The 14,319-nt window shown below is 35.5% G+C and overlaps 1 protein-coding gene across 4 annotated transcripts in view; it reads left to right on the top strand.

The window, feature by feature from the left end:
- MLLT3 (MLLT3 super elongation complex subunit) overlaps nt 1–14,319 on the top strand; it is a 256,586-nt gene that overhangs the window by 149,704 nt on the left and 92,563 nt on the right. For all 4 annotated transcript variants that reach the window (XM_079112406.1, XM_079112408.1, XM_079112407.1 and 1 more), the window contains exon 4: nt 8,744–8,887. In XM_079112406.1, coding sequence (XP_078968532.1) covers nt 8,744–8,887 — 144 coding nt within the window. The remainder of the gene's footprint in view (nt 1–8,743; nt 8,888–14,319) is intronic.

The raw sequence follows: 14,319 nt of genomic DNA, 5'->3' as shown, positions 1-14,319 counted from the left end.
AAATTATGTGAAATTCATTAAATATTCCTGTGTCATTTTTAATAGAACAGTGATTACCATGTTGTGCAAGACTGTTAGGTGTTGGTAAAATAAGAAAGAGAAATTATGGTTTTTTAGTGAAATTCTCCTTTTCTCATTTTCATATTTCTAGAATTTTTGAGGCTTGCAAAGAATAATCTCAAGTTATCTTTAGCTAATACCCACACATGTACGGTAATTTCAACTAGAGACATTATGGATTCTACTGGAATTGAAAGTTTTCAACAGTACCTATGTGACAGAGTACATTGGTACATAATATTGAATAAATTGTCCAGCCTCTCTAGGGCTGCTTTCCTTATATATAAAATGGGGAGATAAGGCTATTTACCTCATAAGGTGGCTACAAGGATTATATCAAATGATTTTTAAAGTATTTTTAAAGTAAAGTATTTAGAAGTGTTATGTATAACTAAATACCTGATAAATTCTAGGTACTTTAAAGCATAGTTTTCCTTATTTATCTTCCAAAGATATCATAGTTTTTACATATGCCCAAAAGTGAGAAAATTCACTTAAAAAAAAAAAAAAAAAAAGGGAATTGAGCAAATGGGTTCATGTTCTTCAAGCCAATGCTCCATAAACTGTGGTTCTTGGGATTGAATCAGCATCATTACCCAAGAGCAAGTTAGAGGAGAGAGTCTCATACTCTACGTAGATCCATCACATCAGAACCTCTGGGATGCAACCTACAGATCTGCATATTTACTAGTCCTTTGAGTGATTCTGATATTCAATAAAGGATGAGAGTCCCAGATAAGCCACTCTAATATGCAGTACCTTCTGCTGGAACAGTGTCCCACTGGCTCTTTACATACAAGGCTCACTTTCAAATCAGCAAAGATTTCTTTCTGATTAAGACATAATTATTTTTAATTAAAATTATAAGAAAACTGTCCTTCAAAGTAGGATGTAAGAATGACAAGATGGATTTTCCATATTTTTCTCACCTGTCTCTTCATGTACCACATTCCTGTGATACCATCATTCTGTAAACCTTTTACCCAATTAGTTGGGGTTTGTTTATATTGATATTTTTGTGACATTTTTGACAGTAACGTTTTTCCCCAGTTCAGTGTTCAGATGCTTATTTTGTCCTTGATAGTGTGCTGATATATATGTTTTTTGTTTAACATTTGTAAAAAAAATGTTTTAACATTTGTAAAAAACCTTTTTACAGGTAAGTACTACTAACCCTACATTACAGGGAAGGAAATCAAGTCATGGAGAACTTAAGTAGCTAATCCAAGACCTCACAGTTACAAAGTGTTAAAACCATGTTTTTTGATCTAGATCTTTCTCTCCATTGGCTCTGCTGAACATTTCTGCCTCAGAAACAATAATCATTTGCTAGAATAATGACCATCTTTTTGTAGTGGTAATAACACTGAGTTCTTCATATATTTCTCATCAAATCAGAATTTGTTGAAATACATTGATATCTGCTTTTATATTAATGCACTGATCTATTTTTTTTCCTTCTCATTTTAAACTGAATTTCCCTTAAACTTTTGGCTTTCTTTTTTCTCGTTTAAAAAAAAAAAAAAAAAACTATGATATAATTTTCTTACCATAAAATTCACCCTTTTAAAGTTCACCACATGGTGGTTTTTGGTATATTCACAGAGTTGTGCAACCATCACCACTAATTTCAGAACATTTTTATCACCCCATAAAGAAACACTGTACCCATTAACATTCATTTCTCATTCTCTCTTCTAGTCCCTGGTATTCATTAAAGTATTTCCTTTCTTTATGGGCTTTCCTATTCTGAACATTTTATATAAAGGGAACTATAAATACGTATACTTTTGTGTCTGGTTTCTTTCACTTAATATGTAGTCAAGGTTCATCCATGTTGTAGGATGTATCAATACTTATTTGTTCTTAAAACTGAATAATATCCCATTGTGTAAGTTTATCACATTTTGTTTTTTTTCATTTCTAAGTTTGATGGCTGTTGGACTTGTTTCTACTGTTTGATGATTATGAGTAAAGCTAGTATGAATATTCATTTACAAGTTTTTGTATGGACATATATTTTCAAGTCTCCTGAGTATATACCTAGATAGAATTGTTTGGCCATATGGTAATTGTGTGTTTAACTTTTTGAGGGGTTGTTAAACTGTCTTCCAAAATGACCATCCCATTTTACATTCCTACTAGCAATGTATGAAGGTTCTAATTTCTCCAACCCTTGTTACTTTCTATTTTTCTTTTTGACTGTTGTCATCCTAATGGCTGTAAAGTGGTATCTATCTCCTTTTGACTTTGATGACATGATGTTGAATATCTTCATATACTTATTGTCTGTTTGTATATATTCTTTGGGGGAAAGAATATTGAAAATCTTTTCCCCATTTTACAGTGTATTTTTAAAAAATATTTTTATTAGTTGTTGATGAACCTTTATTTATTTATTTGTATGTGATGCTGAGAATCGAACCCAGTGCCCCACACATGCTAGGTAAGTACTTACTCTACCACCGAGCCACAATCCTAGCCCAACAGTGTGTTTTTAATTTAAGTGGTTTTATTTATAAGAAGGAATTCAGAGTCTTTTTCCTCCTTAGCCCTACCTTTTTTAAATATCTTGGAAGTTTAATGGAGCTCATGTGATACTTTTTTTTCCTTCTTGTCACAGTATATCCAGTGTTTCAATTTCATCTAGGAATTGGGTTGTACTGTAGGAAGAATCTAGGCCTCCAAGCCCAAAAGTCTTGCCTCCAAGAAATGAGAGGATAGGCAGCTAGGATTTCTTGAGGGAAGACTTACTGCATGGTTATGGGTAAACCTCTCTTTCATCTTCTGAGGTTGACATTTTTCTGGCTTCAGTTTGAAAACAGTACTGCAGTGACATATCTTCTTACCTTTTTTGTTTATAACTTTTCTAGTCATTTTTATAAGCTCTCAGTTGAGCAGAGAATCTATTTTTTGAATTGTCTAACTTTCTGCTATATAGAAATAGCTAGAATCTTTTCATATATTAGATTTAAAAAAAACAATGAAGAATGAAGAGGCAGCATATACCATTCCTTAATCCCCCCACTGTCTTCTTCAAACTCATGGAACAGAGTAAAAAGCAAGTTATATTGAAGACACTTAAAGCAATTGTCCTCATGACTATGACACATTTACTTTATGAGAGATTTTGGTTTCTTAAAATATGAAGGAATAAAGAGGCACATGAGATAGAAGCAGTTCTTCCTTTAGAGCTATTATAAAACACATTTAGACTGAATGTCATTAAGAACATTTTTCTGTTTAGTCCAAATTGTGTTTATTTTCTGTTTTTAGGTTTTCTTTTAAGATCTTATAACTAATAATTATTGTTCTTTTCACACATGCACAATGAGACATACACACATTTTTCAGTGTTAATAATTTAAAATGTTAGGATATTCTTAGTTGTCCATATGTAGATATTTGGATCAATAAATGGTGACTTAATAACACAGAATAACATACAGTACTCAAGTCTCAAAATGTGATGGTTTGAGTTGCAGAAGTAAACTCATAAAAATGTGTGGATACCTGTATATACATAAGGAATACATATATATGTGATTGTGATAGCATTGATGTATGTTTTCTAAAACCAATGAAATGAGCAAATGGTGTTATGAAAATGCACAGATGTAGTATAAGAGCACATGTCAGAACAACAAGAGAGGAATTTAAAGGTGTTAGTTACTGGGAAGGAGAGATGGAGAAGCTTGCATCTGTACAATTTTAGTTCCTTAAAGAAAGGGGTAGCCAGGTGTGGTGGAACATGCCTGTAATCCCAGTGACCCAGGAGGATGAATCAGAAGGATTGCAAGTTCAAGCCCAGCCTCAGCAATTTAGCAAGACCTTTTCTCAAAATTAAGAAAAGAAGAAGAAGAAAAAGAAGAAGAAGAAGAAAAAGGACTGGACTGTAGCTCAAAACATCCCTGGATGCAGTTCCCAGTATGAACAAAATTTTAAAAATTTTAAGAAAGATGTAAAGCAAATTTAATGAAAGAGTTCTTTTAAATTTCTGTATAGGGTACTTGGATGTAGAATTTTAAGTACTTTATGTTATTACTTTTTTAATCAAAAAGAAATTCTTGTTTTGCCACCCCTTTTAATTTATCTTAAGTCTCTTAAAAACAAGATTTTTGCTGTATTTCAATTTGGATCTCTGAGCTGGATGTATTTTTTTTTTTTTAATAATTTTATTGTGGTAAGAATACAGCATGATCTCTGAGTAGATTTGAAGTGTGCATTGCTGTTCATTGTAGGTGCAACAGATCTTTCTTGCTCATTCACTTCACTTAATTGAAACTTAATGCTTATTGATTAATAACTCCCTACTTCCCCTTCAACATCCCCTGCTAACTAATCTTCCAGTCTTATATTTTATGAAGTTGATGAACTTGACTATTTTAGATACCTTATGTAAGTGGACCCATACAGCACTTGTCTCCAGTGTCTGTTACATTTCACTTAACATGATGTCCTTGAGGTCCAAGTGGATATATTTCTTGTTTCTCTTCCTGTTGAAATGATTCATTGGTGAAAATTTAGTGGGTCCAGAATGTTTCTTTCATTTCTTTTAAGTATTGTAGAAGTTTGTCCTACTCCGTCCTGAAGAGTGAGCATCCATTACAGTAATGGTTTATAAGAAAGTGTTTTTCTAGGAGAGAGAAAGCAGCCCAAAGTGTTCCCCATGGTGCTGGGAGAGCCTCGCGCTGCACATTGAGATTGCCAGTCTGCCCTGCGTCCCCTCCTCATTCTCCTGCTTGCCCTATTCCTCTGGTGTGCTTGTCCTCATTTGCTCTTCTATTGAGCTGTAGAGACAAGAGGGCAGGTTGAGCCTCATTCCTTCTCTTGAGTTTGGTGTTTTATTCTAATTTTGTATTTGTGCTCAAAAGAACTAGCCTGAGAGTCATGTGTGTTTCATAAACTCAGAACCAATGGGCACCCTGGAACATAATTGATCGTGGCACTTTAGGTTTGAAAGCCTCCTGTGCTCCTCTGTTTTCAGAAAAAGCACATGAGTAAATGTCAAGGATTGAAGCTCCTGCATTTTGAGAGGAGTCATATGATGCCAAACCAGATTTCCACCTGTAGGAGATGCATTAGTTTTGTATATAGAACAAATATATGCTTTCTTATTTGAACTTTGAAGAAGAATCTTACCTGAGGATCACATTGATATAGTATATAGATCTTTGCTCTCTAAAAGAAGATACCCACTTGGCCAAAACACAGATTTATGGGTACTTTTTCCTTACTCAAAAAACCAAAACCACCAAACAAACAACAACAAAAAAAACCACCTTTAAAATCATACTGGGATTCATAGAGTCACTTTCTACATTCCTTAATCTTGGTTGTTTATTTTTGTTTATTTGTTTAAAACTGTTGAAGGCTATAACCTGATGTTGTTATTACTTCATTCTTTTTCTTCTGGTACTTAGTTACATTCATTATTTTTCTCTTTATAAAAGCATACAGAAGTATGTGTTCTAGTAAAAGTGTATAGAATGAAGTTTAGGAGTTTTATTTCCATTTAAAGATTGTTAACTGTTTGGTGTAGCTTTTTCAAATTTCCCCTATGTAATTGCACAGATTATAGAGTGGGGTACAGTGTATCATACTTCAGTATTTTTCTGTGATTTATCTCTAATTCACTTAGTAGTAAGCCTTTCCAAGTCAGAATTTTAAACATCTGAATGTTATTCCATGGTGATGATGTAGATAATTTAATTTTTTTTGTTGTTATAAACAATATTACAATGAATATTTGAATCTATATTTAAGTACTTCAAGTTTTTTTCCCACTAAAATTTTGTTAGTCACTATAAAACTAGTTTTACTGCTTAACATATAAAAATAAGGACACATTATTTTAAGGACACATTAGAATATTATCTTTTCTGTGAATACTGAATTCTAATAAATAAGACAACTTTAGAATAAATTAACCTGATAACAAAATCCTCAAAATAGAATTATTAGCTTTTTAAAATAAGTATTTATAGAACTACTGGGCATATCTGAGTATTTCTATGGAAGGAGTCTTAGGAGTAGAATTACAGAGTTGAGCATCATTGGTATTGAATACATTGATAGATATTATCAAAAGATCTAACAAAAAGGCCTTATCAATTTACACTCCAATTACAAGGTAGAAAATTCCCCTCCTTTTAAAAAAAAATTTTTTTTTTTTAGTTGTCGGTGGACCTTTATTTATTTATATGCAGTGTTGAGAATTGAACCCAGTGCCTCACACATGCCAGGCAAGCGCTCTACCACTGAGCTACAACCCCAGCCCAAATTCCCCTCATTTTAAATCAATGCTAAGGTTACATTGACCATCTTATAATTGAGAGGAGTGGTAAGACAATATTCATAATTCAATGTGATAATTGCATTAATAGCGGAATGTCGCTTAATTCAGATTGTAGGGGGAGTTTAGGAAGACTTTCTGGAGGAGTTTGCTTTAACTGGATCTTGAATAATAAGTTTGCATTAACCAGGCAAAGGAGGGGAGTATGCTGGGAGGGAAGATGTTTTAGTCATGGTGAGCACATGGCAGAATCAATGAGATAATATGATGATGAACTGCAAGTGCTTCAAAATTGTGGAAGGAGAGGGTGTAATAAAAGAACAAAGGGAATACAGGGGAGGTGGTAAAGGTGATGCTGGCTATTCCAAGAAAGTAGGATTATATCATAGAAAAGATGAGCCTTTAAAGCCTTTTTTTTTTTTTTTTTTTAAATCAGCAGAAAGATACCTGATTTTTGTGTTAGAAAAATCACTGTCATCATTGTGGGAAGTAGAATGCAGCAAGTTCAAAAGCAGCAGAGACTGGGCAAGGAATGGTGAAAGTCTAAGCTATCGCTGTGGCTAGAGAAGGGTGGATGGATCTGCGAGTTCATGGGGGAGCTATTAGAACTGGGAGAGAATTTGGCTGTGGCCAGTGAGAGAGATCCAAGAGTGGAGGGTGATGTTTGTATATTTTAACTTGGGTACACAGTTAGGATTGCTGTATGCTAATATATAGAGTATAGGAGAAAGGCTGGGTGGTGATAATTTAAGTAATGTGTGAGTTTGGTGTTGCTGCAGGCCAGCCTATGAAAGGTGCCTGTGGCAGTCGATTGAGAACTGAGCAGGAGATTCCATGAGGGGAGCCACTGTCACATGGTTAAAACTGATTCCTGTGAACGGTTGACATCTTCCTTGGAAACTTGTGGAAAGATAAAGAATGGTGAAGGGTCAGGGAAGAAAGAAGAGAAGCCTGTGAGAAGGAATGGCCAGTTAACCATGAGGAAAACCAGAGGAGAATGGCATTCTGATAGGAGATGGGAAGGAGTTTTTCATGCCAGACTGCATGGCCGTGAAGTGGGCGTGAGGAAATGTGTGGAGGCTATGATGGGAGGAAGTTGGGATAAGGAGACAGAAACCATGAATTTGTAGTAGGCAATGCCTGCATTCTGACAGTTTAGGTGGTAAGACTCTTGCGTCCAAAGAACCGTATTTGGATCACTTTGTTTCATCATGTTAGTCATACAACAAAACTGAACTCACAGCCACCCCAGGGAGAGCTGTGAGAATGAAATGAGATGAATGTTCAAGTACATATTAGTTAACTGTGTTATCTGCAATCTTCATTTCACCTTGGAGAGTTAAAAATTAATGTGTAGAGAGGGTTTATAAATGTTGGCATGCCACCATGCCCAGCTTTGTCTTCCTGTTTCTTTATTCAGGAAAATTTATTCTTTGTTCATCTTACAGATATGCTGCATTTCTGCTGTGTGCAGGCACTAAACTAATTGTCAAGGGTACAATTCATACATTGTTCCTACTTTCAATAATCTTATGATATAGCAGGGTAAATGTAGATAATAGGACAATTATTCTAAGATGTGGCAGAAATAAGAGGGAGGTACACAGCAAAGGAGAGGCAGTGGGGAGTTGCGGGTGGAGCTCAGTGAAGCCTTTCCAGAGTAAAACCTGAGGGGAGAAGGATGAAGACTTCCAGGTAAAGCAGGAAGTAGAGGAATAGGGGTAGGCGATAAGATACTAATGTAAAGCAGAGTGAACTTAGAACATGGTAAATATTGAGAAGCAACCAATATATTGCTGGACCATCAGATGGGCAAGAAGGATGTGGTGGGATTAGAAGCCAGGAGCCAGGTCACAGCAGTCCCCATATGGCATTCAAGTCAGGTTAGAATTTTACCCTGATGGCCACTGGAACCTGTTACAATTTTAACCAGGGAGTAAAAATGGATAGATTTTTGTTTTATGTAGATAATTTTGAAGGCTGAATGATGAAGACCTAGTACAGGAGGGAGTTTATTTTCGTATGGACAATGAATAAGAGCCTGGCAGTAGGGGTTAGAGGGCTTGTGCATTGAATACGTGGGAGAGAAAGTAGCAGACTTTGATGATGGGTGTGGAGGGTTGGGCGGCTTTGTTGGTAGCATTGCACCACTTGAGGGCTTGTGGGGAAGATGATGAGTTGATTCCCCCCCCCCCCAATACAAGAAACCAATTTATTTGGTATTTTCATTGTTTTGTATGAACTTCCATAATAAATGTTTCCAGTTCACTTTGACACTACATTCGTTTAGTGTCTAGACCTTTTCTCTTCCTTATGAGGATTCAATCTTTGTTTTAACATTTCTTTTTTTGTCTTACTCTTCTTTCTTAATTTTCTTTAATTCTCCAGGAAGAACCTAAGAAAGTCCGCTTTGATTATGACTTATTCCTGCATCTTGAAGGCCATCCACCAGTGAATCACCTCCGCTGTGAAAAGCTAACTTTCAACAACCCCACAGAGGATTTTAGAAGAAAGTTGCTGAAGGCAGGAGGGGTAAGTGGCACTCCCTTGTGAAAAGCCCACCAATTAAAAAAAAAACAACTTGCCGGTGCATTAACCAGTATGCTAGTGTTTTCAGAGAGGTAATGGAAATGAAGTACTTTAATGACTTAGCTGTGGATTCAAGGTATGGGAAGAAGTAGGCAAACAATATTTTAAATGAGTGTGAGTCTGAAATTACATTGTTGGTTAGAACAGCTTTAAGATCTGTGTAGTTCAAATTTATTTTGATGAAAGCCTAAAGCAAGCAGCATTAAACTATCTTGAATTAGGAAAGAACAATTTCTGAGCTTTTTTGTATTAGTTATAGAAACTTTTGGGGGAATGTTGAAAGTCACATTGAAATGATATAAAAAGGAGTTATTATCCATAGTTTCTTGATCATAATTAGTTAAATAAAGGCACATTCACTCCTATGTTTGGGTTATTTACATATACATTTTTGTTTGAATTGTATGTATGTAAACAGTGAATATCTATTTTTACGATAATGGTAACAAAGTTGTGGTTAATTTTTGTCCTTGTGATTTGACTTGTTTGGGTTGAGTTTCCTGCAGGCATAAACATTTGAAATTTTTACTTGCAGCCAAGTCAGCCGTATAGACAAATGCTATTGATTTGTCAAAATCTACTTTCTAATAAATGTCATTGGGACCATCAATCCCTACTTCAGATGAACTTCCTTTGTTGTCTTATGTGGATAATTCATGCCCTAATTTTGAAATTTGTTCATTCCTCTAGGATCCTCTTCACTTACTATTTTGGGAAGTTTGTTTAGTTTTGTATTCATGAAATTATCATTTCCCCTAAGCATCTATAGACTATAACCTGTGAAGTTGATCTCTTCACTGTTAAACTTTACCTGAGGGCTTTAGAGGAAACAGTTGGGTTTATGTAGCACAGAGATTCTTTCCCTTTATGGTCATGAACAATCACTTAGCAAACCTCAGGAAAGCTATGGAACTATTAATGTGCATATGAAGTATTGCAAGTACTTTTACTATCTTCATTCCTCACTGTACCATATGTCAGTAAATTATGAGTTAGATAAGTATTGGTGGGTCAGCTTCAGAAATGAACCACCACTTGGAATATTCTATGGGAAAAATGCATCTTTGTGAAAGATCGAGCTTTTGTAACACAAATCATTTTAAAATTAGGGACTTACATACTTATTAAGGGAGCTGTTTTAAAAATTAAACCCTATATTATTCCCTTAATAGGTATCAAGAGCACAATGCTGATGCTGTTTACCTATGGCTATGCCCTTAACAATTACCTGGTCCATTTTTAAAATCCTAAGCACCCTTGTTAACTTACTTGTTATGAGTGTGGCATGTTGTGCTTCCCATTGTCTCCTGGGCTATGCTGTTGGGTAGGTAATTCGAGTGTGTGTGAATTATGGGACTTGAGTACATCAAGCTTATGATAAGGGTCACAGGGAAAAGTAAATATGATGCAAGAACTTTTTAAAACAACCACTTAGTCCCAGAGCACTCATGGGTTGCTTGTGAGCAGGAGGAGAGGTTAGAGGTCAGTGATAATGCAGTGTAGTGCAGCGCCACATGCCCACAAGGCCTCTCCTTGATTTCTTGTCTTTTGCTCTGTGCAGAATGAACCTCCTTGACTTCTGACTGTCCTTCTTTTTGTTTCTTTAAGTGCTATTTGAAGCCTGCACATATTTTCTGATTAGACTTTGTGTTTTGACAACTCTAAAATAATGAGTTTGAAATATGAAATATTCTAAGCACACCAACTTGACATATTTCATAAATTCTTCATGGGGTTAATTACAGTGGATTTTGTAGTAAAAAAATTTAGAAATTCATGTGAAGTTGGGTAATCCCATAGATTCTGACCATTTCAATGGGAAGGTGAAAGTTACCTTCTATAGAAATGTGAAAAGCGATCAATGGAGTAATACAATTTTTGACTTACTTAGATTTTTGACATATTTTTATGATATTTATACATTTACCATTGTCAGTATTAATGCAGCCTGTCTTGGTGTTGCTAACTTCTGAGCCACTTTGATTTTATTAGAAATCTTCTGTCCATGACTGTGTCTCTTTAGATACTTGTGTATGTGGGGGTTGGGGTGGTGAAGAAAGGGTTTTGGGAGGGACAGGGAATGCAGTGGGTTTTTTGTTTGTTTGTTTTACCTAACTATTACATGTATGACATAGATGTATATGTTCTAACTTTAAAGGGGGTAAAAAAACCCCAATAAGTCCCATTTCATATAAGTAGGGTGAGATCCTTACGTACAGCTGAGGAATGAGTGGAATAACCCTGGTATCTGGCTCTAATTCCTTCTCTTTCATTTTTTTCTTTTGAACCAAAAGTACATAGCACTATTAACATTGAATTTGACTTTTTTAGAGATCAGAAAGGTTGTTTTTAGAGCTGGCAGCCTCTTACAAAAAAATGCTTTTCAGCTCATAGACGGAAATGATTCCAAAGAACTTTTTGCCAGAAGAATCTTGAGAAGCTCTTGATTCTTTTCTGCTTTATAATCTGTAATCCTATAGCTACATGAAAAATTTTTTTCTCCCACTGGATTTCCTTTTTTTAATATCATAACTATCTTCTAAATAGTTTCCAAGAATGTTGATGTACTTCACCCTTGTAGGAAATGCACCTTACACCCTTCTGTTGAATAGCTCTGTAGTATTAAGGATATCTTTGGTTTAAAAGGAAAAAAGAAAGCTTTTGTGGACCAGGTAAATTTGGACTTAAACATTATTTTTCTAGGTGTGTTGAAATACAGAATTATTTCTTTTACAGGACCCTGGAGGTAATTTCCTCTAAATTAGAGACCTCATTGCAGGTTGCTGGGGAAATTGTGGATTTGATTTAGAACCTAGCCCGTCAGACCTTAAGTGAAGAAAAGACAGGGCAGGAGTCAATAAATGGAAAGGAACAACTTTAGAGCTTCTTTTAAAATTTATTTGATATAATTTTTATTTACTTTTTTTTGTCATTATTAAAGGGTAAAGGGCACAATAAACTTTTGAGGGCAAGACTGATATAATCTATTTGTTCTTGAATTTTAAGCAAAAGGACCAAACGTACTTCACGGAGAAGCACCTCTCCATTCCACCTGAAGTATTTCTACTTATTTCTCATTTAAAAAAAAAAAATAACAAAACAACAAAAAACTAATGAATCCCTTTTGAATCAATGATTTTCAGATCGTGTTGATCAGGATGATAGGATTAAAGGATTTGAGACTGTGATAGATGACTCTACTTTCTATTCAATTATCATCTTAGTAACTGCAATTTAGTCATATAGAAAAACAGTGTGGAAAGATTTGCTATCCCTCACTCTTACATTGTATTGGAAGAAGGTGAGATTTCCTTTTGGGTATTGGCAAAACAAAGATATATATATATGTGATTATATGTCATTTCACTAAAATTGATTGTTTTAGTAACTTGTTTCTGAATTTCTGATTAGGAGGGCCTATGATAACAATTGGTAAAGATTTGAAGTCAGGCAGATTTAGGTAAAACCTCACTTCTTATCTTCAATCCTGGGCTGTTCTGTAAAAGTTACTGCATCTTTTGGAATCTTAGTTATCAGGTGGGAAACGGATATGGTGGTATTTTCCTCACAGGGGATATATAACTATGACATGTGGCATGTGGTCATTATCTAATACCTTAGTGTTTTCCCCTTGATTACTAGTTTAGAAGACAAACAGATGTTTACCTCCCTTTATATCAAGCTCTTAAAGTTGTAGCAAAAAGTGTTGCTATTTAGTGTAAGGTGCTCAACATGCATTCTCAGGAAATGTTCAACATTCAGCATCAGACAGTGTGACCTACAGTGAAGCACCCTGAAGGACCCATGTTGTGTTTAAGGAAGACTAGCCTCTGATGTCTGTCTTCAAAGAGTTTATGCCCTGGGTGTGCGCATTTTGTTTCTAAAGTATAACTTCAATTCTGTTTGAAATATCCATTATAAGATATAAGTTTTAACTAGGATAAGTAGTGATTCTTACCTTTGTTATTAATTCCAAATTCCTGGCAGGTGTGAAAGGTTCTGAACGCTGTGCTGCCTTAGGAGATTTCCCATGTGTCATGTCCAGGAAGGTAGTTACATCCTTGTGTTCCTGAGAAGAAAGTGTAAAACGGCAAGCATCTTTGGAGAAATGACTTTATTTTATAGCTGCTCCTCTTTTTTTTGGCTTGGAAATCAAGTGGTCTGTCTCGCTTCTGTTCTTTGTGGAATGGTGGTGTAGGGTATTGGCCAGCCAGGCAACCTGATTTCATGCCTTTCTTCTTTCCTTCCTCCTTCCCTCCTTTCCTTTCCTTCTTTCTCCTCTTTTTTTTCATCTCTCCCTCCCTCCCTTTTTTTTTCTCTTTACCTTCTTCCCTCCTTCCCTTTCTCTCTCCTTTCTTGTCTCCTTTCCTCCCTCTCCCTCAATTAAACAGGGTAAAGTCTAAACATGTTGTTCAGTCTATTTCTGAATCACTGGCAAGCAGTTAATTTTGAGGACTGAAAATTAAAACTAACCACAGCAGTTGTTAAAGCCAGGGTTTCTATAGGCAGAAATCCAATTCTGTTCAGACACCACCTGTTTCAATAGGACATTTCAGATGCCCATTTGGCAAGATTTGCTGAAGACATGGGGAACATGCTTTCAGTCTGTATTAAGTCTGTAGCATAATGCAGTCCTGCTTCTCAGAGTGACAGTTACATTTATATGTGATTTGTTTTTGCAGGAAAAAAATTGGAATTTTTCTAAAATCCTGCTTATTATGAAATGAAATTCACTTTCCAACAAGGGGTTTTGATTTCTAAAGGACCAAAGGGATCTTATGATAAGGAGCTTTCACTAATGCAGCTGTGTCAAGCTGTCTGAACATGGCATTGTATTGCAAAGATCTGGAAAGAACCTGTGTTAGTGTGGTTTAGCATTTTCTTTGTAGGAGAGTTTCAGAACACTTCTAATTTCTAAACCATACAGATCACATTCTTTCCTGGGTGAATTTTAATTTTCTTGAACACGTAGAGGCACACACTATACAAAATGATAAACAGTTGAGCCTTCCTCTGGGCCACCAGGAATACCACAGCAAGTAACCTCCTACATGGTTTTTTGTGTGCATGGAAGGGTATGTATGTAGGATAAATTCAGGAATAGAATTGTGGTTCTAAGGAAAAATGTCACTTAAATTTTTGTAGACATTGCGAACCACTGAAGAGTTCATAGTACTCTATGGTTGCCCCAACGATATATGGGACTGCCTGCTCTGCCTATTTCTCTGTAGTGATTTATTAAAGAGCCCCCCAATCCAAGCTGGTGGGTGGAAATGGTATCTCATTTTTAATTCACATTTCTCTTATGACTGATGATGAGCAACTTTTCATATGCTTAAAAAGCCATTTTCATTTCCTTCCAAAAACCACATTTT

This window comes from Sciurus vulgaris, assembly GCF_902686455.1.
Source record: "Sciurus vulgaris genome assembly, chromosome: 15".
In the NCBI taxonomy this organism is placed as follows: Eukaryota; Metazoa; Chordata; class Mammalia; order Rodentia; family Sciuridae; genus Sciurus; species Sciurus vulgaris.
This window is presented reverse-complemented; position numbering and strand designations above follow the sequence as displayed.